Source organism: Vicugna pacos, chromosome 15 (assembly GCF_048564905.1).
Source record: "Vicugna pacos chromosome 15, VicPac4, whole genome shotgun sequence".
Taxonomy (NCBI): Eukaryota; Metazoa; Chordata; class Mammalia; order Artiodactyla; family Camelidae; genus Vicugna; species Vicugna pacos.
In genome coordinates this window covers 6,107,552-6,134,137 of record NC_133001.1, presented here as the reverse complement: position 1 = coordinate 6,134,137, position 26,586 = coordinate 6,107,552, and the positions used below count along the sequence as shown (strand labels likewise).

General features: G+C 41.2%; 1 protein-coding gene across 2 annotated transcripts; it reads left to right on the top strand.

Moving 5' to 3' along the window:
• The first annotated feature begins 225 nt into the window (after positions 1 to 225).
• Positions 226 to 16,137, top strand: LOC140685648 (DNA polymerase epsilon subunit 4). 2 transcript variants are annotated; one of them, XM_072937554.1, is made up of 4 exons: positions 231 to 496; positions 1,159 to 1,243; positions 1,922 to 1,963; positions 12,314 to 16,137. In XM_072937554.1, the coding sequence occupies exons 1-4, from the start codon at positions 290 to 292 to the stop codon at positions 12,325 to 12,327; spliced, it is 348 nt and encodes a 115-aa protein (XP_072793655.1). In that variant the 5' UTR covers positions 231 to 289; the 3' UTR covers positions 12,328 to 16,137. The 2 variants fall into 2 exon arrangements, with proteins under 2 accessions (XP_072793656.1, XP_072793655.1); XM_072937555.1 differs by lacking the exon at positions 1,922 to 1,963 and having other exon boundaries at positions 226 to 496.
• Positions 16,138 to 26,586: the final 10,449 nt, after the last annotated feature.

Here is a 26,586-nt window from a genome sequence, read left to right as displayed (position 1 = left end):
TACTTTTACAATCAAGTTTCTCAAAGGGGGGCTCAGCTAGACAGAATTGCGCGTGATAGTCATCGGGAACAGCAAGACAGACACCACACGCCAGAGGCGGCGAGAGGCAGAAAAGACAGACCCACCGCCCACCACCCCCGCGCCCTTCCGCCCTCCCAGGAAGCTCCCCGCCGCGTGAGGGGCGGAGCCAGGCGCCCGCTGGGGGCGTGGCCTCCAGCGGCGCGGGAAAGGGGCGGCGCCGCCTGCGCGCGCACAGTCGGCGGCCGCGCGCAGCACGCTCGGGGCCCGGATGGCGGCGGCGGCTGGAAGCGGGGCTCCCCGGGAGGAGGAGGGGCCAGGTGGGGACGCGGCGGCCCCGCAGCCTCAAGCGCCGACGAGTGTGCCCGGGGCTCGTCTCTCCAGGCTACCTCTGGCGCGAGTGAAGGCCTTGGTGAAGGCGGACCCCGACGTGACGCTCGCGGGACAGGAAGCCATCTTCATTCTGGCACGAGCCGCGGTACGGCGGGGAGCGCCGGGGCCCGCGGGGGGCGGGGCGGGGGCGGGGCCTCGGGCCCTTGGTGGGGCGGGGCCTAGCGGTGTCCGGGGCCAGGTTTGGGGAGCGCCGGAGGAAGAGTTGGGTCTGGGGCGGGGTATGCCGAGGACCCAGGCGGGGGTGGGGTGGGTGGCGGGGGTGACGTAGGTACGAGAGGTGTTGGGGCCGGATTCTGAGATGTGAGTATAGGAAGGGAAGACAGAAAAAGGATCACGTGGAACTGTAGCATTGGTTTGTTAACACACCTGCCTCTTCATGAGGGCGGGGGCACGACTTTAATTTGCATCTCTAGACTAACAGAACTTGTAGGAGTCGCAGGTTCGTGAGCGGGGTGGATTTAAAAGGGAGGGAGGGACGGATGTGTCATGGGCCACTGCGGGAGGGTGAAGGGGACTAGACCTTCGTGAAGTCAAGTGCAGCCTTCCCGGAGAGCGGCCCCCTTCATCCGAGCCCCCTTTCACCTCTGGCGCCGCACTCACAGACCGAAGCACGCACAAGAATTGTGCTGAAACTCATCGGTACAACTCTGCTCTTTGTTTCTTTTTCTTTTTTTTTTTTTAAGTTTTCAATTTTAGTTTGTTTATTAGAATTTTTACTTTTTGTGCCCCTGCTTGTTTTCTTCACAGGAACTGTTTGTGGAGACCATTGCAAAAGATGCCTACTGTTGTGCTCAGCAAGGGAAAAGGAAGACCCTTCAGAGGAGAGATCTGGGTAGCGTGTCACTGGTATCTTGCATCTGGGCGCAGACAAGGGAGGGCTGGGTGAGGCTTTCTCTTACACTGGTTGAGAAGGCAGCACTGGAAGGGGAGAGGTGCCCCAGGTCTCTTTCTACGATGCTTTCTGTTGGACTGCCTCAGTGCCAGAAAAATCCTGCCTTTTGAATCTGTGCTTTGGGTGGCTGGAGAAGTGCTGGGACAGTGAACGAGAGGAGTTCTAGGTGTTGCCAAAGTTAACTAGACCCCTTTATACCTTCTGCCTTGTACCAGGCTTGACTTTTTTTGCCCCCACCTAGAAAGTAGTTTTGCTTTCTGACTACTTTCTAGCTGGTAACCCTTGCATATGTATAAGCTTTCATATACCATAATCTTACCTTACTTGTATATGTTATATATATAATCTTCACAAACTTCTGATGACTCTTAAAGCAAAGAGATTCCCCGCAGTGAACAGTATTTACCGAGACTTTTTTTTTAACTCTTGTGGAGAGACAGCTGATAAGTAAGATTTGGTGGTGGAGTAGATGTGGATCTCAAGATAGCAAGGGATAAATTTTATAAATGCCCTCCCTTGTGTAAAGCCTCATGCCGTCACTGTGTGGGTTGTGCTTTTATAAGAGGTTGATGCCCAAGTGACCAGAGTTAGTCAGTAGGCCTTTATCTTGTGTTTCAGATAATGCAATAGAAGCTGTGGATGAATTTGCTTTTCTGGAAGGTGAGTTCTCTGGCCCTGGGTAATCATTTCCACCTGTCTTCCCCACATTAACGATCTGAGTTCACAACTTTATAAACCTGATGCCTGGTTCTTCCTTGTTCATGTAGGGAATAATTCTTTCTCCCTATTTCCTATTAAGGTAGGAAAAACAAATTCTAATTCATATTCCTTTGGGTAATTAGAACTTCTTCCTGAAAACTGCTAACCCTAAAAAATGGGAGGCACTCTAAAGACACCAGTGGAATTAGGTGGATTCAGAAATTTGATTCTTACTTTGATCTCCATAGATAATAGGTATCTGTTTATACCCCTAGATATAAATCTCCCCCTTCATCATAATGCTAGATCAGAAACAGTTGCTAACAATTAAAGGATTACTTCTTGTTCTTTTTTCTTCTTTTAACAATTAGCGTAAAGTGATTATTTTGCCACAGTGGGATGCTGTACTGCCCTGTAAGCTATTTATTCTTAGGATTGTTGGATTAACTTGTGTGCTAACTAAAGCTTATTATTGAAGTAGAAAATATTTGAAATACCTCATTTTAACTGCCTGCTCTTAGCGCTCTCTGTTTTACGTAATTCCTGAATCTGATCAGCATACTCATCCTTGCATATTCTGATTGAATAGTTTTTTGAAAGCCAGGCATGTTCAGATCTTTCTCACCTTTACCACACCAATGTTTTCATTACCTTCTTGAAGCCTCATTACCTTCAGAAAATTTTTTTTGAATTATTTATTTCACTATTTGTATTTTTTTATTCTGCCACTGTGTATCAGCTTAGGCCCCTGGCTCTTTTGATACTCATTTAAATGTCTTTTAAGATACATTACCATGGCTAGCTCTTAGCCTAGATTATTGAGTATTCTCGTAAGTTGTGCATCTTTTTTCAGCCTCTTTACTGCTTACTCATTTTTCTTAAAAATAACTTGTTAGTTGCCTAACTAAGGCGGGCAGCTTCTTGTGACTGACACGCCGTCAGTGACCAATCAAAAATGTTTGGAGCCTACCCTGTTTGTTTTTAATTACCAGCTTTTCGAAGAGGTGAGCCAGATGATCAAATCTCCATTTTAAAGACATAATACTACCTACCGACCATGCATAGTCCTTGGCTTGGATTTTTAATCAATGGCCATTTACCAAGTGATGGATATGTTTATTCTCATCTTCAGAGTTAATAATCTCAGCAATTGAATCCCTCTGCTCTGTCGTGTATTAGCAGATCTGAATTTTGGTCTCTTTAGCCCGTATACCTTGAGTCAATATTATATTATTTTATACCTGATAAAATAAATGTCCTTATGTCCTTAGATGTATATGTTCTAAGTGAAATTATTTTTTCTTTTTTAATCAAGTCAGTATATATATTCATATTTAAAACTCAAATAGTTACCTAATCACTTATAATACAATGCAGCTGCTGCCCCTCATCTTTTTATTGTTTTTAGCTTTTCAAATGGTTACTTATATTTCATCATTGATTTATGAACTATAAATGTTATCTGTTGACTTCCTGCTATGATAAGTGAAGATTTGGCTAACCTATAGTGCCCCATTAACCCTTTCCCATATTTTTGATTTTTGGTAATTTTGTCATTATTTTTTGCTCCTCTGTTACCTTTACAAATTATATAATATACTAAAATATGTATTTTTTTGTTGACTCCTCACTTTATAAGTATGGCTTCCTTTCCCATTTTTAGCCCACTCCCATCTCTCACTTTGTGTTATCTGCATGTGTTACTTTGACATTGTCAAGGCTGAGAACACATTTTCTTACCATAATTAAATCTTCCATGCTTTGTAGGTTGAATGTAGAAGTTGAAAAACAGTACTGTGAACAGTCTTCCTCTGCAGTGTCCTTTAATCCCTCATATAGGTCCCCTCCCTGTAGGCAGCTGTCATTAGTAATCTGGCTATTTTATGCAGTTGTATTTATATATGTGTGTGTGTATATATGCATGTATGTATGTGTGTGTATATATGTATTATTTTCCAAGCCTTTCCTTATGACATTTAACACACAGAAAACAAATGTAAAATAAATAAATAATAAAGTGAACACTGTTGTAACCACCAACTAGGCCAAGAGATAGAGTAGGCAGCCTCCAAAATCTCCTTATCCATTCTTACCTCATCGTATGTCTTTTTACCTCCTCTCCTGACGTGGCTGTGTCCTTTTTGGTGGTAATTACTTTGATTTACTTAATGGTTTCACCACAGAAGCATGCATCCCTGAATACTAAGATTTAGTTTTATATCTTTTTTTTAGCTTCCAAAAAATGGAACCAAATTGTAGTCCAGCATCTGGATGGTCAGCATCGGGCCCACAGTTGTTTTCTTTAGGTTAACACGTGTATGAGATTCAGTTAACATTGTTGCACATGTTTTTAGTCTGTTCATTTTCTCTGCTGAATGGCATGCCATTGTGTGACAGTACCACAACTGAACCATTTTAATGTGGGTATTTGGATAGCCTTTTTTTTAATGAGCAGTTTGCTATGGACATTCTTGTACATGTTTCTCTAGGGATATGTGTGTGTGTGTAAAATTTCCGGGACATAGAATGTATCTACCTCCATCTTTTGTGGGTACTGCCAAACAGCCTGTACATCTGATTCACATTTCTGCCGCCAGAGTATGACAATTTCCATTGCTCCCCATTCTTAGCAACACTGGGTATTATCAGAGTTTGATTTTTGCCAGTCTGGTAGGAATGTGAAGTGATGACTGCATTGTGCTTTTAATTTGCTTGGTCCTGATTGCTGGTGACTGAGCACTTCTTCATGTGCATGTGCATTTTAGGGAGGGAGGAGTCCTGTTTTTCTCTTGGATATTTTGTCCTTTTTCTTACTGACTTACACTACTATGTATATGTCTATGTATCTATTCTGAATAGGAATCTTTCTCAGTATACCAGAAGCAGATATCTTCCTGGTTGGTGACTGGCCTTTTCACTCTTAAGATAATTGATAAGTGTGAGTTTTTAATTAAAGATAGTCAAATATGTTTTCCTTTATAGCTAGTGCTGTTTTTGTCCTGTTTAAGACTTTTTTCCCTACCCCAAGTTCATCAGACATTCGCCTATATGCTAAAATCTTTACAGTTTTTTGTTTTTCATAAAACTGTAGTTGATTTTTTGTTTATAGGATTGAGGTGGGGGTCCAGTTTAATTTTTTTCTTGTTATTTGGATAGCCACTTTTCCATGTCATTTTCATTTTGGTGCTACCTTTGTTATAAATCAAGGCTGTTTACGATATATAACTACTATATATAAAATAGATAAACAACAAGGCCCTATGGTAGAGCGCAGGGAACTATATTCAATACCTTGTAATAGCCCTATAATGAAAAGGAACATGAAAAAGAATATGTATAATATATGTGTGAATGAATCACTGTGCTGTACACCAGAAACTAACACAAGATTGAAAATCAACTGTACTTCAGCTAAACAAACAAACAAAAAAATCAAGGCTATTTCTGGGCTGTTTCTCTCCTATTGATTTGTTTTGTCTATTCCCATGTCAGTACCACACTGTCTGAATTATTTTGTCTGAGAGAGCAGATCTCCCCACCTTGTTCTTTTAAGTGTCTTGGTGATTTTTGATTCTTTGCATTTTCCTGTACATTTTAGAATCAGCTTGTCAAATTCCACAAGAAGGGTTATTGATTGAGATTGCATTGAATGTGTAGATTACTTAGTGGGTGAAATCATATCTTTACAATAGTGAATCTTCTAGTTCATAAACATGGTACATTTCTCCATTTATTTAGATCTTTTGTTTTTAAAATAAAATTTTAAATAAATTTTAAAATAAATCTTTTTTTAGAGATCTTTCAAGAAATCTTGACATTTTTTAGATGCTTTCCTTTAAGTGCTTAATATGCTGTTATTGGTATTTTTCTTAAAATCATTTAAATGTTGTTAGTATATAGAAATATACTTGATTTTATATTTTAATTTTGTATCTAGCATCTTGCTGAATTCTAATTAATTCTAATGATTTATCCATTAATTGTTTTAGATTTCTTTAATTAAGCAGTAATACCCGCCAATAATGACACTTTCATGAAGTTCTTCCCAATCCTTATCTTTTTCTTTTTCCTTGGCTAGAATTGCCAACACTGTGTTGGATAGAAGTGCTGATAGCAGGCATCTTGATTTCAAAGGGAAAGCTTTCAGCGTTTCCCCATTAATCGTACCTACTATAGGCTTTTTGTAGATTAATTTTAACTGATTGCAAATGCTGCGTCACTTGTTTAAAGAGATTGGCATTTTTTTGGTATTGAATGTAAGCCTTATATAAATTAGTTGGAGAGGGTGCCCTTTTTATATTGTCTGATCTCTAGAAAACTGTAAGATTGGAATTATTTCTTCCTGAATATTTGATGGAATTCACCAGTGAAGCCATCTGGGCCTGGAATTTTTGTGGGAAGATTTTTGATTACTGATTCAATTTTTTGAATGGTTTTAGGACCATTCCTGTTTTATTTCTTGACACAATTTTTTAACCCCTGAAGTGTTGTAGGTTTTCTAGGAATTTGTACATTTCATGTAATTTTCAAATTTATTGATGTGAAGTTCTTCACAGTATTCTTTTTTTATATATATAAGCTAATTTTTACTTAAAATTTTTTCTATTGAAGTATAGTACGTTACAATTTGTCAATTTCTGGTGTACAACATAATGTTTCAGTCATACATAAATATATATTCATTTTCATAACAAATTACTATAAGATATTGAATATAGTTTCCTGTGCTGTAATACAGAAGAATTTTCTTTAATCTATTTTATATATAGTAGTTAGTATTAGAAATTCTCAAACTCCCAATTTATCCCTTCCTACCCCTTTTCCCCTGGTAACCATAGGTTTATTTACTTAGGAGTCTGTTTCTGTTTTGTAGATAAGTTCATTAGTATCTTCTTTTTTTGTTTTTTTTAGACCCCACGTATGAGTGATATCATGTGGTATTTTTCTTTCTCTTTCTGGCTTATTTCACTTAGAATGACGATCTCCAGTAAAATCAGCTGTTAGCCTTATGGGGGTTCCTTTGTATATGACTCTTTATTTTTCTCTTGCTGCCTTTTGAATTCTCTCTTTAACTTTTGCTGTTATAATATGTCTTGTTGTGGGGCTCTTTGGGTTCGTTGCTTTTGGAACCCTCTGTGCCTCCTCTTCTTGAATATATTTCCTTCTTCAAGTTTGGGAAGTTTCAGCAATAATTTCATCAAATACATTTTTATCCCCCTTTCTCTCTTCTCTTCCTGGGACTCTCTATAATGTGAATGTTGATACGCTTGCTGTCGCAGAGTCCCTTTTACTGTTACCATTTTTTTAAAATTTGTTTTCTTTTTGCTGTTCTAATTGGGTGATTTCCGTTGTTCTGTCTTCCAGATCACTTACGTGTTCTTTGTCACCTAGTTGGTTAATTCCTTTTAGTGTGTTTTTCATGTCGTGTATTTTATTTTTCAGTTCTGACTGGTTCTTTTTTATATTTCCTATTGTTAAAATTTTCACTGTGTTCATCTTTTCTGTTCCCTAGTTTAGGTAGCATTCTTGGTACTAAAGCTTTGAACTCTTTTTTTGTCTGGTAAATATTCTGTTTCATTACTTGTTTTTTTCAGGGTTTTTTACCTTGTTCTTTCATTTTAAAGAAATACCTCTGTCTTCTCATTTTGCTTAACTTTATCTCTGTGAAATTAGATGAAACAGTTACCTGTCCCGGTCTTAAAGGGGTGTGCTCGTGTGGGAGCATCTTTACATTTTGGGGGGGTGGTAATTAGGTTTACTTACTTATATATTTATTTTTTAGAGGCAGTACTGGGAATTGAACCCAGGACCTCAGGCTTGCTGAGCATGCGCTCTACCATTTGAGCTATACCCTCCCCCGGAGCATCTTTATACAGTCCGCGTGTGGCCTGTGGCTTTGGTGGGAGAGCTGGATCTGAAATGAACAAGAGTCACCTCTTCCTGCAGGGGGTGCTGGCAGCTGTCATCTTCGTAGGAGGGCAGGCTGGACGTGGAGCGGCGAGAGCCAGAGGCAGGTGTGAGCCAGGTCTTCTCTGTTGCTCAGTTGCCAGCACCACCCTGTTAGGGGTTGTGTCACATCTTAAATTGTTGGAGCAAAAGCCCTGAGAGTAGGGTGTGAGCTGATTCTGTTCTCTTTGAGTGTGTGCTCTTGCCCCTCCCAGCGTTGGCACCTTTGCCCCAGAAGGGAGACGTGCTGGAACCCGAGGACTGGATTGGGCTCCCCGTGGAGGCTGGGGCCCATGCTTGGGTGGTCCCAGCACCAGTCAGCTACAGACTTCTCTTGATCTGCTGCCCATGATCAATAGTAATGGGTGCTCTTTCCCCATTTGGATGCTCTGCCAGGCTTCAGTCAGCTCTGTCCTCCACAACTCTGTACTTTTCTCGGCAACATTAGCCTTTGCCCTAGTGGCGAACAGTGCTGCAGAGCAAGAGGGGCTGGAGTGGGCACTTGGTGTCGGCTGGGGTGCTCTCTGGCGTGGTCCTGACAGCAGCTGGAGCTCCAGATCACTCCTGATTGCAGCCCTGTGACCGCCAGCTCTGTCCCTCACCGGCAGGCGCTCTCCTCAGCTGCAGCATCCGTTGCCCTAGGGTGGAGCGGCTCTGGAGCACGGTGGGCCGGGGCATGCACTGCGTGGTCACGGGAAATCAGCTAGAATGCTGGGCAGTTGCAGGCGGCTTCCTCTGCCTTGTTCCAGGAATTAGCAAGCGTGTAAGTGCCCTTCACTCGTGGAGTCTACATTTCTTAACAGTCATGCTGTCTGTCCCAGTGAATTTCAAACCAGCTGAGGGGCCTCATCCTCCGTGGTTGGACCCCAGAGCTGGGGTGCCCGTGGTGTGATGCAGACTGCTCACTACCCAGGGTGGGGCTCTAAGCCAGCATAACCCCCCTCCTGCTCTGTGCCCCCTGCTAGGTGCGGGTCCTGACCTGACTGCTTCTCATCCCTTCCTACCCAGCTGTCTGTGGAGCCTTTCTACAGCCTTGGTGTTACAGGCATCTTTCTGCGAGTCTCCAGTTAGTGCTCAGTGAGGATTTCTCTACATGTAGATGTATTTTTGATGTGTTGTTGAGGGGAGGTGAGCTCTTTGTCCTCCTATTCAACTGTCTTGATTCCCTCTCTCATAATTAGATTATTTTTAAAATTTTGGACTGATTATCTCTAAGCACTTAATTCATTTACATTTAGTGTAATTAATGATGTATAAATGCATCCTCTTATTTTGTGCTTTCTATTTGTCCTTGTTTTATGGGTTTTTTTTTTTGCCTTTTTTTTGAGGATAATTCATTCCGTTTTTAACTCTTATCAATTTGAACTTTCTACATTCTAGTTTTTAAAAAATTGGTACTACATGCATCCTTAATGTGTGAGAGCCTAGTGTTGGTACCTTTCCCTTCATCCTCAGCAAAATAGGATCTTAGAATTCAATGAGCTCAATTTACAAGTCCCTCATCCCCGACTCATGCTGTTACTGTTACCCGTTTTATGTTGTCTTTCTCAACCCACGTAAGGCATTATTACCGCTGTAGTATACTGGCGATGTTGTGTGAACTTAACCACATGTTTATGCTGTCTTTGCTCCTCTTTCCTTTTTTATGTTTCTTCTCCATTTTTGATCACTTTCTTTCTTTGTGATGTAAATCCTTGGTTTTACAGGATCTGCTGGTAGCAAACTCTACTTTTTTTTGTGTGTGTGTGAAAACCTTTTATTTTCTTTATTTAAAGATATTTTTGCTGAACATAGAATTCTAGGTGAAACTTTATTTCTTTTAGCACATCGAAGTGATCATTCTTCTCTTTTTTTGGCTTCTGTTGTTTCTGTTGAAGCTAATTTGTTCCCCTTTTTTCTGTCTGCTTTTAAGATTTTTCTGTCTTTGATTTTTTTCTGTAGCTTCACTCTGATGTATTTAGGTGTTGATTCGCTTTTCCGTAGTCTGCTTAGGTTTCTTAAATCTATGGATTGATGGCTTTCGTCTGTCCTGGAGAGGTCTCAGCCAGTATCTTTTCAGATGTTGACTCTGTTTTGTTCCTTCTCTCTTGGATTCCTATTAAAATATGCTAAAAGTCAACCATAATTTTGCCTTTCCATGACACATTCTGTGTAATTTTTCTGACCTTCCAGTTTATTATCTCTCTTCTGTGGTCTTGTCTCCTTTAATCTTTTCCTGTTGATTTATTAGTTTCAGTCCTTGTTTTTGTATTTTTCAGTTTTTGTGAATTTCATTTAGTTTTCAAATCTATTTTGTCATTTTTTTATTATTTGTATTTGCTGCACATGTTCTAAGGCTTGTATTTTCTTAAACATAACAGGTACAATTGTTTATAGTCTGTGTCCAAGCTAATGTCCAAAGCCTTTTAAGGTTGGTTGATTGATTTATTTTTCTCTCTGTTGTTTCTGTTGGTATTGTCTCATGGTCTTTCTTTCCCTGTATGCCTAGTTATCTTTGTATATTTTTCACTGTATTTGAAAAAATAATTTGTTGGATAATTTGAGGCCTGAATAATGAGACCTTTCTCCAAACAAGGTGCTCATTTGCTTCTGCAAGGCATCTCGGGGCATGTATCAGTGCAGGACCTCCTTTGCAAATCCAGGACTTGAGGATTCCTTTATCATTGTGATGATTAAAAAAACCCCGATGGCAGGTCTGTGAGGGGGTCATTTAATTCTAGCTCTACCTTACTCTGAGGGTGTAGCCTTTTGGGAATCGAGCTTTTAAAAAGGGGGCAGTTAATCAGAACTTCTTACTTGAGCACATTCTCTGATTTGACTCTTGATTTGCTCAGCCTGCCAAAATCACAGCACAATTTCTTGAGCTTTCTTTTGGATTGGCAGATTCCCTCGGGTTAAAAGCAGTTTCCAAGGTTGGGTTTTCTTTGTGTTGCGTTACCTTCTCCAGATTTTGCGTTTGCCTTTCCTTGAGGCCTCTTTAATGCCTGAAGGATTTTTCTTTTTAAAAATATTTTAATCAGCTGTATCAGTTGGTCTCAGCAGGAATTTGCCATTATCAGAAGCAGGGACTATTAAAACGTTTGTTGAGGTATTTCTGTTTTGGTTTGTTGTTTAATTTAGTTCTGTTTTTTTTTTTTTTCCCCCTGAATTATTCTAGGGTTTTTGTTTGTTTTTTTTTTAGTTTTAAGTAAGTTTTAGTCTCTCCTTGTCCTCAATAGACTTTCTTCAAATGCCTTATAATTTTTATTCTATTTTAGAATGAGGGAATAAGAACGCTGTTTGTTTGGAAGCTGTGTATGTATGGAGAGTGAATTTTGTCTTGTGATTTTACCTTAGTGTGGCTGGGATGGGGCCAGATGTTACATTGGGAGCCTCCAAATGCTAGAATGTGGAAAACTTGACTGCGGGGTGCTGCAGTTTTCAGAAGCTGTTCTGGTTCTCCGGATAATTCATTTAGTTCTTTAGAAGAGAGCCCTCTGATTTGGTTTTCAAGTTAGGTTTAGTTTGTTTGTTTGTTTACATTATTTTATTTTAAATGGAGGTACTGGGGATTGAACCCAGGACCTTGTACATACTAAGCACTCACTCTGCCATTGAGCTACACCTTCCCCCCAAAGTTAGGTTTAGTTTAAAGGCTTGTTTTCTGGTAGGGCTGCATGCGGGGAGGGTTATGGTGAGATGGGGTCAACTGTTTCTCATACAGACACTTGAGTCATTATTCATTTTGGCCTTGCGTCTCTGTCATTTTTGGTGTCTTGAGTCTTGAGCCTCCTCGTGAATTTCCTGGGTACATGGGCCCCCATCTCTGCTGCAGTCCCCTCTGTGTTTATTTGAGGCTCATTTTCCTCCGCTTTATTTATAAACGTACTTCAGTCTGATTTCTATCATTCAGCTTTTTGTTGAACTCTGTTAACTGCTGATGGGCCCCCATTCTTTATTGTAGATTTATATACCTTTTAAAAGATTTTTTTTCCTTTCATGGGAGGTCATACAGACTTGTGGGTTCAGCCTCCCATCTTGAACTGAAACTTTTTCCAAAGTTTATAAACTCTGCTTAGAGAACTTCCCTCATTTATTTGGTATCACTCACCCCTTGTGTGGTCTCCACAGATGCCCACTGTTTGACACAACAGCTTCTTAGCCCTTTCCCCACCTCTAATTCGAACTCTCCCAGACCCAGCTGCCCACCCTCTGCAATGACGTTTTCCCCCAAGGATCTTTTGGATGGCTGTTCCTCAAAATGAGTATTTTGGTCTTAGAAGAACCACCAATACCAAAGTAGCTTCCCCTTCACTTTGCCCACTTGGCTTACACTGTCCAGCTCTTGATGCGTGTTGCTTTAAACATTGCTCTTTGTGTTTCTAGGGACTTTGGATTGACTGCTGGGCTGGGCAGTTTTGTGAGCCTGCACCTGCATCCTTCAGCCAGGACCTCCGCAGGCCTCCGCTTTGAAGAACAGTCTTTGGAATCCTGTACGTGCACCCTTTTCCTGTCCTACCTTCACCTGAGCCTGGATACGCGGAGATTCACCGGTTACCTTTTCTCTGCAAGGCCTTCCCCTGCCGTGTCTTCCGTTTTTGGCCTGGATCACAGCTGCCGCTCCTTGCGGTAGAGGTACAGAGCGCGGTTTGTGTAGGTGGCTTCATGAATCATCAGGACCGAACAAAGGCATCTGACAGCTTCAGCCTAGTGTGTTTTAAAGTCTCGCCTTGTTCTTGCCCCCATGGTTGGAGCGACGCCACACCTAGTCTCAGATGCTTCTCATCTTCCCTGCCAGCCGTCGTAAGCCTCGGTCTTCCATTCATTTGTTCCTTGTTATTTAGCACATCAGCAGAATGTGGTTCCAGAATTTACGAGGTGCCACTTACGGTCTCCAGAGGTCAAGTAAATGTGATCCTGTATCTAAAATCAGTGAAAAAATTTTAGCAGCTTTATTGAGATGTAATTCACCGACCACACAATTTACCCATTTTAAGTCTACACTTCAGTAGTTCTTAGTATATTCACAGATGTGTACAACTCCTGGCGCAGTCAATTTTATAACATTGTTAATGGAATTATGGGTGGTATTTTGTGTCTGGCTTCTCTCACTCAGATAATGTTTTTAAGGTTTATGTTGTAGCATATATCAGTACCCATTCCTTTATTTTTTAACTTGCAGTAAAATATATATAACATAAAATTTACCGTTGTAACCATTTTTAAGTGTACAGTTTTGTGGCATTAAGTATTATTGTTATCACCATTACCCATCTCCAGAACATTTTTCATCTTCCTGCACTGAAACTGAACCCATTAAACATCTCCCCTCTCCTCCCCTTCCCTAGGCCCTGGCTAAATTTTGTTTTCTGAGGGAAGGTGTAGGTGACATAGCAGAAAGGAGACGATACTTAGGAGTGGTTAAGGAAAGCAGCGGAAGCTTTGAACAGTGGGTCTTAAGTATTTTTGGATCATGGATGGAGGGTGTAAAATCTATAAATCTTCCTAGAAAAATGTACAGGTACTCAGTCTTGTAATGTTTTATAAGTAAATTTTCTTTAAGAATAATACTGATTTACGGAAAAGCTGCAGACAGAATACAGAGGTCTCGTATACCCTTCACCCAGTTCCCCACTGTTAACATCTTACGTCTCCAGGTGCATTTGTCAAAACTAAGAAACTAAAACTTATATCCCTGTTAATTAAACTCCAGACTTTTTGGATTTCTCCAATTTTCTCATTATTCTTTTTCTGTTCTTAGATCCAATCTGTTACATTGCATTTACTTGTCATGTCTCCCCAGTCTTCTCTGTTATGTGACAGTTTCTCAGTCTTTTCTCACTTTTCATGACCTTGACAGCCTGTAGTAGCACTGGGGAGATACCTGCAAACTGTCCCCGAGGTGAGTTTGTTTTCCTTCTGCTTGGTTAGTCCCAGATAAATAATTTCAGGGGTTACACAGGCCCCTGATGCCCTTCCATGGGTCTCCCGTTGTTTCAGATTAGAATTTAAAAGGGCATGCAGGCCTTTTTCTCAAGATAAACTTAGAGGTTGCATCTCATTAATGGGACATGTAATCAGTATAGGATGTTGACACTGGCCTTTTAATATATTAAAAGTGTCAAAGTGTTGAACTGAGTGAAAGGTAAATATTTTACCTTTTGTTTCATTTATATGTGTGTATATTAGGTCATTGTTTAAAATCTATGTGGTGGGCAGAGTTTTGGCCCCCATGACCTTTGCCCCTGGGGTCATGCCTGTGAATATGTTATGTGGCAAAATGGATGTAATTAAGGTTACCAAGCAGTTGGTGGGAATGCAGTTTGGTGCAGCCACTGTGGAAAACAGTATGGAGATTCCTCAAAAGACTAGGAATAGACTTACCATATGACCCAGGAATCCTGCTCCTGGGCATATATCCAGAAGGAGCCCTACTTCAAAATGACACCTGCACCCCAATGTTCATAGCAGCACTATTTACAATAGCCAAGACATGGAAACAGCCTAAATGTCCATCAACAGATGACTGGATAAAGAAGAGGTGGTATATTTATATGATGGAATACTACTCAGCCATAAAAACTGACAACATAATGCCATTTGCAGCAACATGGATGTTCCTAGAGAATGCTATTCTAAGTGAAGTAAGCTAGAAAGAGAAAAATACCATATGAGATCACTTATATGTGGATCTAAAAAAAAATACAAAACAGAAACAGACTAATAGACAGAATACAAACTTGTGGTTGCCAAGGGGGCGGGGGTTGGGAAGGGACAGACTGGAATTTCAAAATGTAGAATAGATAAACAAGATTATACTGTATAGCACAGGGGAATATATACAAAATCTGTGGTAGCTCACAGAGAAAAAAAGTGACAATGGATATATGTATGTTCATGTACAACTGAAAAATTGTGCTCTATGCTGGAATTTGACACAACATTGTAAAATGACTATAACAAAACAAAAAAAAAAGGTTACCAAGCAGTTGACTTTAAAATAGATCATCCTGGATTATCTGGGCAGGCCCAAAGTAATCACATGAACTCTTAGAAGAAGAGCTTTCCCCTGGCTGAGGGTAGAATAAATTACAGAGATGGTGCAGAAGAGGATGTCAGATTCAAAGCATGGAGAGGACTTGATCTATTGTTGCTGGCTTTGAAGATGGGGAGGGCATGAGCCAAGGAATGTGGCAGCCTTTAGAAGCTGAGGACAACCTCTGGCCGACAGCCAGCAAGGAAATGACCTCGGCCCCACAACTGCATTGAACTGAATTCTGCCAGTAACTTGTATGGTCTTAGAAACGGATCTTCCCTCAGGGCCTCCAGGAAAGCCCAGGCCAGCTGACACCTTCACTTCGGCCTGGTGGGGCCCTGAGCAGAGAACCCAGTCACACTGTGCTAGATTGTCACCCCGGTAGTGTGTAGTGTTAGGAGCTTGGATAAATGCGTATAATGACCATCTCAATCAAGGTTTAGAAAAGTTACATCACCACAAAGAAGACTTACATCATCACCTCATACTGCATCTTCATAATCCTCTCCCACCCAACTGGTGCCCCAGCTCCTGGCAACCACTGATCTATTTATTGCCCCTATAGTTTTGCTTTCATAAATGGAATCACAGTGTGGACTTGAGTCTGGCCTCCTTAATTTAGCACAATGCATTTGAGATTCATTTCTGTAGTCCTGTGTATCTGGTTTATTTCTTTGTATTTCTACATGGTATCCCATTCTGTGGGATGTATACACCGTGTTTTGTTTATCCATTCCTCAGTTGGATATCGGCTGGTTTTTGGTGATTATGAATAGAGGTGCTATAAATATTTGAATACAGGTATTTGTGTGAAGACAAGTTTTTATTTCTTTTGGGTAAATACATAGGACTGGGAATGCTGGACCTTATTGTAAATGTATGTTTGATTTTTAAAGAAACTGCCTGACCGTTTTCCAAAGGGGCTGTACTATTTTGTGTTTAGACCAGCAGTGTTTGGGAATTTCAGTTCTTCTGCATCCTTGCTAGCACTTGGTATTAACCTAAAAAACGTTTTAGATGTTCTAATAGGTATACAGTGGTGTCTCATTGTGGTTTTAATTTGCATTTCGCTAATGACTAGTATGTTGGACGTCTTTTCATGTGCTTGTTTGTAGCACTTCTTTGGTGACATGTTTGCTCTCATCTTTTTCTTTAAAACTGGGTTTATTTTTAAGAGTCATGAGTTTTGCAAGTTCTTTATATATTCTGGAGATAAATCCTTTATCAGCCATGTGTTATGCAAATATCTTCTTTCAGTTCTCTGTGACATTAAGGTATTTTTAATCCTATAAATAAGTCTTAACAGCACTCAGTTCTGTTGGTGAAACGACTTAAATGAGGCAGCTGTAACTTCCAGGCGACTCCTTGCTTTTTTCTTTAACCTTTCTGTGCAAGGCTTGCAGAGGAGTGGGGCTCCCTTCGCGGCACACTAACTCCTGCACCCTCCTTCCCGTCCTTTGTTGTCTAGCAGTCATGGGCTAACAGGTCAGAAAGCTTATGTGCTCCCAGCTGGCTCGGGGTGGAGTTTCTTGGTGTCTTACATCACATCCGGGGGTGGAGAAAGGCAGCTGAGGCTGTTGCTGGATATTTCGTTGGGTGAAGCTACTGAAACCTGCTGTTAACACTGTGAAGACCTAATACTCACAAAGGGTAAGTACAAACCATGTTGAGAAGCAGAAAAATAGAAAATTTGTCCCTGCTCCTTTTTTCTCTGCATCTGACATTTTTCACTCAAAGGCTAAGTAGCTCTGGTCGTCCCAGTGGTTAAAGCATTTTTCTTTACTTTCCAGATTAATTCCACTTCATCTTAGATTTTTAAAATTTTAACTCTTTAGGGTTTTATGTTTCTTCCTTCATCTTTTCCCCTAGGAGCCTATTTCCTCTGTCAGATTTATAAAATTTAGCTAACTTGGGATCTTCAAGAAACAATGAATGCTTACCTACGGGCATATATATTTGGTTCAGGATGGTGGCATGAATATGCCTCACAGAGTCTCCTTTCTCTAATACCTACCTAATTAAATGAATGAACAACCCCCCTGCCCCCACAGTTATGTAAATTAGCAAAATATTTTACTGCAACAGTCGAACAAAGGAATAGGGTGCACTGCAGTGCCATTAACTTCAGAAAGTGGCGAATAAGGAATAATATTGAAGATTCTGACATTTAGAAGAAGTGCTTTGCATAGAAAGGTTCCTAACCTCCTTTTCCAGGAGTCATATAACTGTGAGTCACTCAAAATTCTGAGAATTCTTAATCAACCCTCAATCAAGAGAGAAGGAAACCAAGGAGATACCTCTGACTGTGGAGAAGAAGATATGGTTGCTGGAGAGAAATGGGTGAAGCAGATGTAAGTGAACCCTCTTCAGTGGCTGTGAGGTCCACAGGATGAACTAGAGGATGGAGTCCAAGTGCTACGGATGCTCATTCTAAGGAGATTGGAATAAGCCTCCAGCGAGGTGGAGCGATGCCTAGTACTGTAGGTTACATCTCCAAACCCCACCTTTAAGATGTGCTCTCCCTCTCTACCCACCATACCTTCAGGCTACGGGAAAAGTATGCAGAGCAGGAAATACCCAGCCCTCAAACTCTAGCTCAGTAGAGAACAAAGGGCAGGAAGTAAGGTGGTTAAGAAAAATGGATGCTGGAAGCAGAATGCCGAGTTTCTAACCTGCCTCTGCTACTTCCAAGTTACCTGAACAAGTTACTTAACCTCTTTATGTCTAAAGTTTCTCATCTGTAAAATGGATTAGTAATAAAACCTCAGTGTTCTTGTGAGAATTAAATGAGTGAATATGGAAAGCCCTTGCAACAGTAACTGGAACATGGTAAGTGCCATTTGGCTAAGTGTTCATTAATACTGCTGTGATTATTTTATCAGAGCATATAAAAGGTCAGGAAAGACTGCCTGAGCATGAGCAGAGTGCATAGCTCACCTCTATGAATGAGCAACAGCAAAACAAATGAAAACCAGAAACACAGTGTTCAAAGACAAGGAGCCAGTCTAGAAGAGAACATAGTACAAAGGACGAAGAAAATTCCTCACAAATGCTTTGGATTACACTGTAATGTAACAACATGAATTCAATAAAATAAGAGTTCAAAGGCTAAGTAATACATTAAAGAAATGAAAGGGAGGTTGCAGACCTTATTTGCTAGAAATCAGTTTATACTACCTAAAATGGAAATACAGTTTTTTAAAAAATGACTCTAATTTCTTGCTTCTTTTTTTTTTTGTAGTCTCTAACCATAGAGGAGTGTTTTAGGAAATCATCTTCTTATGCTGAATAAATATTTGATGTTCAGCCTAATTAAAGTTATTTTCAGTTTTGTTTTTCCTTATGTTAAATTTTAATAAAAGCCATTTTGGTATTTTCTGATTAAAATAGCAGTTGTAGTATTATTATGTATTATGTATATTTATATTTACCCACCCATTTTTCTCTCATGGAAATGTGTCTAGGGTGATTTTCTACCTAATGTTAATGATAGTTATTTCCAGGTGGTAGGAAAGTTTTTTTGAAGTTCTCAACTCTGTTCTTTTCTGCATTGCTTATTATGTGATGCAAGTTGTTATGATGCAAGGAGGGACCAGAACTAGGAGGAGACTGGAAAAGCTTTTTTGATACAGGGTTGGGACTAACCACTAAGGTCTCTGAGCTGGGCTTGAGGTTGCTTGCCTCAGTATTGCCTACTGGTTTCCCAAGAGTGATAAAATCTCCCAGTTTTCTGGAAGTCAGATTACATTTCGCCTATCTGTGTTACACAAAAGAATAATACTATATAATTCCACTCCTATGAAGCTTTAGAACAGGTAAAATTAACTGTGGTGGAAGAAAATTAGAACAAGCGATTGTCTCTGATGGATGGAGGTGAGAACTGGGAAGAGACATGAAGGAATTTTCTGTGTTCTCTTATCTGGGTACCGGTGGGGGTCATATGGCGGTTTGTGTCCGTCAAAATTCAGCAGATGGTACGCTTAAGATTATTGCAGTTCAGTGTATGTAAATTTTACCTTAAAAAGCCCATAAACAAATTTTGTGTTCTAGTTAATGATGTGAATACTGAAGTGTTTAGAGGCAATGTGTAATATTTACAACTTACTTTGAAATACATAGAAGATAACATGAATTGATAAATGAAGAAATATGTGGGAAAACACATGAACAATTATAGGATCTGGGTGGCGAGTCAACTTTTCTTTTTAAAATTTTTCATAATAAAATACTGGGAAGTAAAGACCACTGCAATCTCATGAGAGGCTGAGTGAAAATGGAAGATACGAAAGAGAACCAAAAGTCCAGTCCACCAGACAGTTTTTTTGGGCAGCAGAGGTGCTGAGATGCATAAGATCCATCCTGGTCCTGCAGGAAATGGGAATGTGGAAGGAGAACCACTCGGGAGTAAATTTCTCTAATCCAAATGAGTATTTTAGTGATGCGTTAATAGAGACTCAAAGTGATGAGTGTGAGAAAGGAAAGATACATCCCAGTTGGAGGAAATTGAGATAAACCACGGCCCCACCCCAAGGGAAGGACAGCTGTCTCCCCCACCTTGAGGATCCCTATCCTGAAACTCCCATTGCCTCCAGAAGAGGTGGCTTCAAACCCCATTATGGAGTAGCTGCTCTTGGTTATGACATAGATGTGTTGGTAGATCATTCACAGCTGATCTGTTACTAATGATAGCTATAATTGACTTTAAAATGAATTTATTAGAGTCAGTTTAAGGCTCTTCCTAGGTAAAACCATTCTCATGTTCGCTGTAATATATTCTCTCAGTGGGAGCTTACGGGTAGCTTAGTGCTGGCGTGGAGAGACTTGCCCTTAACCAAGGCTGTATCCTTCAGAGTGTCACTAGAGTGAATTCAGTTTGGAAATTACTGCTCTGAACACTGTAGTTCCAAAACTTGACCATGTACCAGATTCATCTGTGGCATTTGTTAAAAATGCCTGTTTCTGAACTCTACCACCCCCAACCCCCAGACCCAGTGAATCAGAACGTCAAGGTTGGAGCTCCAAGAATCCCTCACTCTCTCTTTTTAAAAAAAAAACAAATTCCCCAGGTAATTTTTTTTCCCAGCACTGATCTGCAGACTTCTGATCTACAGGAAAATGTAAATCCTCTAAGATCAGGGGGAGATAAAGTATGAACGCAGAATGTCTGAAATAGAAAGTGAAAGAAAACAATCATGACCACTCTTTTTAAGAAGTAAAAAATCGAATTTCATAGGTCTTCTGGTGCGGTTCCTGGGTCAAGGAAAGGACTGGACACAGAAAGATGCAGAGAAATATTCAAGCCGAAGGCTGGGCCCAGTAAGAGCATCTGCAAGGCTGTTTGTTTCATCCGTTCAATGTGCTTGTGTTCCCGAGTGTCGTGGGGAAACAACACAGAGGTGGGCTGGTGTTGCGGGTTAAGCTGCCATAGACAACAGCGGGCCACACAGATGAGGGGTGCCTGTGTGAGCCCGGAGGGTCGATTGTTGGGTCTTTTACAAGGTAGGGTCTCGAGGTGCCTGATCGGCTTGTGCACAAGGGTCTGATTGGCTGTAGGTGAGGTAAGAAGTTTAGGATCCGTGAAGGGCATTGGGATTTATGACTGATAAGGTGGGCTGAAACAAGCCAGCTGGAGTTACTGTGGGATTAGGCATTCCCTAGGGCTAGTAGTTTGTTAGGGCAAATATGGCCAGAAAAGAATGTACTTTATCTGTTGAAGGATCACAGGCAGACATCTGAGAGCCCAGGAATGGGGGTCATTGGACTTTGAAAGACATCATTTGGTCCCATATGCAGTTTATCAACCCTCCTTGTCTATCCAATCCTCACGATACATAGTGCCTGGCTCAGGGGCCCTTCATCGTGTCTGTGGAACTGATTCATCATTAATAAAGTAGCCATTGTCCTGGTAAGAAGTGGTCCTGACCTGCTGGCATAAAGCCTGCAGGTAGCCTCGGAATTTAGAGGCTCCTGCATTTCTGGGCCATAACCAGCAGAGGGAGACTGGCTCCCCAAGCCCTTGATGGAGGTGCCCCCCTCCCCCCCTTAGACCACCACTTGGTGGAAATGCTCTGTTCTGCCAAATCAGGTTAAGGCTGTAACAATTTTAGGAATTTCCTCTGAGTTTTCTGAGAAATGACAGACTTTTTCTATGGATTCTGGCCTAGGAGCGTCCCAGGCTCTCTCCAAGAGTTAGATTGAGTGTTATATTCAAAAGTCTTACTTCCCTTTCACTGCAGGCTCCCTGAACTTCAGAAATGTGTTGTCCCTGCTGGGCAAATTTTGTGCAACGCAGAGGAAACAAGTGTGAAGCTCTGCTCAGTATCCCAGAATCAAAGCCCTTTGCTCATAATAATATGATCCAGTATGTTAACTATGCCGTGTTTTCCCCAGGAATTTGGAAATAAGGGGTAGGAAGATTGCCCTCTGAAAATGGAACCTCAAAGTCAAGCTGAATTCAGAGGCTGAGTTGCTCCCAGATTCAACTAGAGCTGATTAAACATCTGGAAGAACGTGCCAGTCAGTAGGGGGCACTGGTCAGTCGTGATGTTGTCGGAGGCTCTTGCCTCATGCAGGAAAGAATTCAAGAGCAAGGCCTGATAAAGTGAAAGCAAGTTTATTTAGAGAGATGCACACTCCACAGACAGAGTGGTCCTCTCACTCAGAAGGGAAAACAGCTTAGGAGATACACACTCCATAGGCAGAATGTGGGTCATCTCAGAAAGCAAGAGGGAGAAAAGCCAAGAGGTGTGAGGGTGTTTAGTTTAAAGTAAAGGTAGACACACACTCCACAGACAAAGTGCAGGCCATTTCAGAGGGCAGGAGAGAGAGCGACCACAAGGTGCAGAGTTGTTAGGTGTTATGGGCTCTGGAATTTCATATGCTAATGAGTAGAAGGATTACTCCAACTATGTTGGGGAAGGGGCAGGGATTTCCAGGAATCAGGCCCCCTGCCCACTTTCAGACCTTTTATGGTCAGCCTAGGAGCTGTCATGGCACCCGTGGCTGTGCCACGAGCTCAAGGTCTACTGGAAGTCTAATCTTCCTCCACCTTGGTTCTAACCGGTGTGTCCTGTCCTCAACTGTTGCGTCATTCCTTTAGTGGTTCTGCCCTGCCTCCTTTCCTCTTGTCTCTGAAAGTGTAGAAAGTGTCCCAGAGACATGTTGTTAGGGCCCACCCTCCAAGGTAGGGTAACTTGAGCCAGTGCCTCTGAATACTGTGGTCCCATTGACCAGACATGACAGACTGTCCTATTCAGGTGTCTTCAAACCCTGGAATCATATATCTGGCTCCCTTTGTTCTGAGCCAACAATCCCCAAACAATGATTTGATGCTGACTTGACTTCCCAGGGAGCTCTGCCCCAGAGAAAGAAGGTGCAGATCATGGGAATTTGGACTATTTCCACTCACTGTGACAGTGATTTCTCTTTATGAATGAATAGGGCCACTTCTGGCCATGAGTTGTCTGTCCATGCTGCATCATTACAGGGAAACAGGAGGATGTGGTGGCCATGTGCATAGGGAGTATTTCACTCCTTGTAAGAGTTGCTCTGCATTGTAGATTACTCACTCGCCAAGCAAGGGCTGAGAAAAGGACATGAGCAAGGCATGTGTTCTTGGAAAATTACGTATAGCCAGAACACACACAGATTAAAAGTAAACTTCTGACACCTGCACCCCAATGTTCATAGCAGCACTGTATCCAATAGCCAAGACATGGAAGCAACCTAAATGTCCATCCACAGATGACTGGATAAAGAAGTTGTGGTGTACACACACACACACACACATATACATATACATACAAACACACAATGGAATACCACTCAGCAATACAAAAGAATAAAATAATGCCATTTGCAGCAACATGAATGGACCTGGAGATTGTCATTCTAAGTGAAGTAAGCCAGAAAGGGAAAGAAAAATTCCATATGATATCACTCATATGTGGGATCTAAAAAAAACAGAAAAAAAGAAAAAAGAGGACACTAATGAACTCAACTACAAAACAGAAACAGACTCACAGACATAGTAAACAGTCTTATGGGTACCAGGGGAAAGGGAATGGGAAAGGATGAATTTGAGAGTTTGAGATTTGCAAATGTTAACCACTATATGTAAAAATACATAAAAAAACAAATATCTTTTGTATAGCACAGAGAACTATGTTCAATATCTTGTAATAACCTTAATGAAAAAGAATAGGAAAACAAATACATGTATATATATGTATGACTGGGACATTATGCTGTACACCAGAAACGGACACATTGTAACCGATTATACTTCAATTAAAAAAAGTAAACTTTCTATAGGAAATGATGCAGGAGAGAAACAAGGTGATTTGGTCACATTTGGGAGAATCTGCAGGCTACATTATGCCCATATTTATAGAATTCTATAAATTTTTCAATGTGTCAGATAGCTACAATCTCCAACGTGGGGCAGAGAGAGGGAGGTGTAGAATGAGGAGAAGGTGATCTGCACAGGTCAAGGGTGCGAGACATCCTGGACCAGGTCTAAAAAACCAAAACACAAATGTCCAGTCTCAAGACAGTGGAAGCCCTGGGGCAGGTGGGAGAGACCTACTGCTCTCTGGCTGTTGCGCTGAGTTGCCTGGCAGTGATATTCCTCGTTTTCTGTATTAGGGTTCAAGCTAATTTGCTGTAACATATATGCTCCAAAATACATTGACTTAAATCAAGTAGAAGTTTATTTCTCCTCCGTGTAACAATTCAACTGGTATAGACGAGCAGGGCAGCTGTGTTCTGTGGGGTCATGCTGGAATCCGGGCTCCTGCCATCTTATTGCTCTGTTGTTCCTTACCTATTGCATAGTACTGCCCAGTAGAACTTCCCGTGATGATGGAAAGTTTCTACATCTGTAGTGTTACAATATGATAGTCATCAGCCACATGTGGCTAGCAGTTGAAGTGTGGCTGAGGAACTAAATTTTTAATTTTACTTAATTTAAATTTAAATAAACCACAGGTGTCTAGTGGTTATTTGACAGAACAACTGTAGATCAGAGCTAGGTGGTCTCCAAGTTGAGTTCCAGCTCACAGGAAGGGAAAGAGAGTGTTAGTAGAACAAGGGGCTCATCTTTTAGGTTGGAGAGGACCCAGAAGTTGTGTACATTACTTTGGTTCAAATCTCATTTACCCATATTTAGTCAACTGGCCATATCTAGTTGCAAGGACAGTGGGAATTACTGCTTCTGGCTAGGGGCCATGTGCCTAGCTCCAACTCTATTGTTATGGTCAAGTGATGGACAGATTTTGGTGGCCATCTTGAAATCTCAGCCACAGCGTCTCATCTTTGTAACTTTTAACTATGGGACTGTGGGCACATTAACATTTCTAAGCCTTGATGCTAATAAGGATCACTCCTCCGTAAGGTTATTGTGAGGGTCATAATGCGATGATGCTAGCACAGCCCTCAGGACCATGCTGGGCACACAGCACTGAGCCTGCATTGAGCTTTGCTGTTAGAGCTTCTGTCACCTCCAGCGTGTGCCTTCAGTGATGCTTACTGAGCGCTGAAGTCCTTTCTATTCTGAGCGTGGCTGGACTGTGATAATACAAGCTCTAAATAAGAAAAGAGGACTCTGCCAGACACACATAAAGGAAACAACATAAATGGAGACTTATCTGCCCATCAGACATTAAGTCTGGTTAATGAGAGTTTGCTTCTGAGAAAAAGGTTCCTTTGGATGCGCTGACAATCCCAAGTTTCTTAGTTTGAGGCACACTTACTGAGTTTACAATGCCACGGTGAAGGACCTCTTGGGGGATGCTGGAGAGCTTTCACCCAAGACAGACAACGTGTCCCTTTCACTCCCCACCGCCTAATAGAGTCTAGTACAGTGAACAGAGAAAGACATGCTTTAGAAAAATATGTCTATGCCTGTAAGCTCACAGTGTTTTCTTGGTGAGCCGATAATGGGCACATCCCTACCTTATGGAAGAAGATAAGTAGAAACTGACCATTCATCTGTTGATGGGCACTTGGGTTACTTCCCTACCTTGGCTGTTGTAAATGGTGCTGCTATGAACGTTGCGGTACATGTATCTTTTCTAATTATTGTTTTTGTTTTTTCCAGATATATACCAGATGTGGGGTTGCTGCTCATATGCTAGTTCTATTTTGTAGTTTTGTGAGGAACCTCCATACTGTTTTCCACTGTGGCTGCACCAATTAACGTTCCCAACACAATACACTCAGCCGCGAAGAAGAAGGAAATTCTGCCTTTTGCAGAATATTATGCTTAGTGAAAAAAGTCAGACAAAGACAAATACTGTATTGCATGTGGAATCTAAAAAAGTAATACAAATGAATGTATATGCAAAACAGAAACAGAATCACAGACATAGAAAACAAGCCAGTGGTTACCAGAGGGGACATGGAAGGGTGGAGGGGCAAATCAGGGCTATGGCATTAACATATACAAACCACTATGTATAAAGTAGGTGAGCAACAAGGGTCTATTGTACAGCACAGGGAATTATGGCTGTTATTTTGTATTAACTTTTACTGGAGTATAATCTGTAAAAATACTGAATCATTATACTGTACACTGAAGCTAATATAATATTGTAAATCAATTGTGCTTCAATTAAAAAAAAAATAGAGACTGACCTGGGAGCAGCAGGGCAGTGAGAGTTGTAGAAACCATCTGTTCTCATGTCAGGAATGTCACACCAGAGTGTCGTGAAGCAGAGATCAATGTTTGGGTTTTTAAATTACAAAAAGATAAAAAGTTCACTAAGGACTCTCAATTCATTTTAAAGAAATGCGTGATTTCACAGGCTCATAGACATAAAGAAAAAACTTACGGGAGGTAAAGGAGGTGGGGAGCGATAAATTGGGAATTAAAAATTTACACCTCTTGGGGAGTGATGGAAATGTTAGCTATCTTCATTGTGGTGGTGGTTTCATTGGTGTATCCATACATCTATCAAAACTCATCACATTGTACGTCTGAAATATGTGTAGTTTATTACAGGAATTATATCACAATAAAGATGTTTTTTAAAAAATAATGAGATTCTCCCCCCAAAATAAAGTGACTGTTGATGCAAAAAAAAAAAAAAAAAGGAAATGTGTGATTTCAGAATAAACAACTGTAAGACTCTATTTCAAAACAGTGGGTGATTGTATTTCTTACGTGCCTTCGGAGCTTTGGTCTTATGCCAGATGAGTGCTGGATGGAATCTTAGGGACAATTTCTGGATCCTTCTCGTGCCACTGGCACTAGGTGCATGCCAAAAGCAAGAAGCTAAGTTGGTTTTCTTCTAACTATCATTCCTAATTGCAAGTGACATGAATCAGTGATTTCACAAAGCAGTTTACAAAACTGCTGTAAGTCAGAACTTGTGTCCTAGTAGAGAAAGCATCAGCCGTGACAGAAACAGAGATAGAATTCCCAGCAGAGCTCACTGTCATGGAAAACCCTCGAGCTCAGGGCATAAGAGAGACTGTGGCCTGAAAGCAGATGTTTGGGCAAAAGACAAGAGCAGACCTGCAATGACGGTGGCACTGGGAGGCAGGGAGGGGAGGGTGAATGTGCCAGCCGGTGCCAGTAGGTCAGCGTGTGTTATTAGCAAGGGCCAGTGAAGGTGTCAAT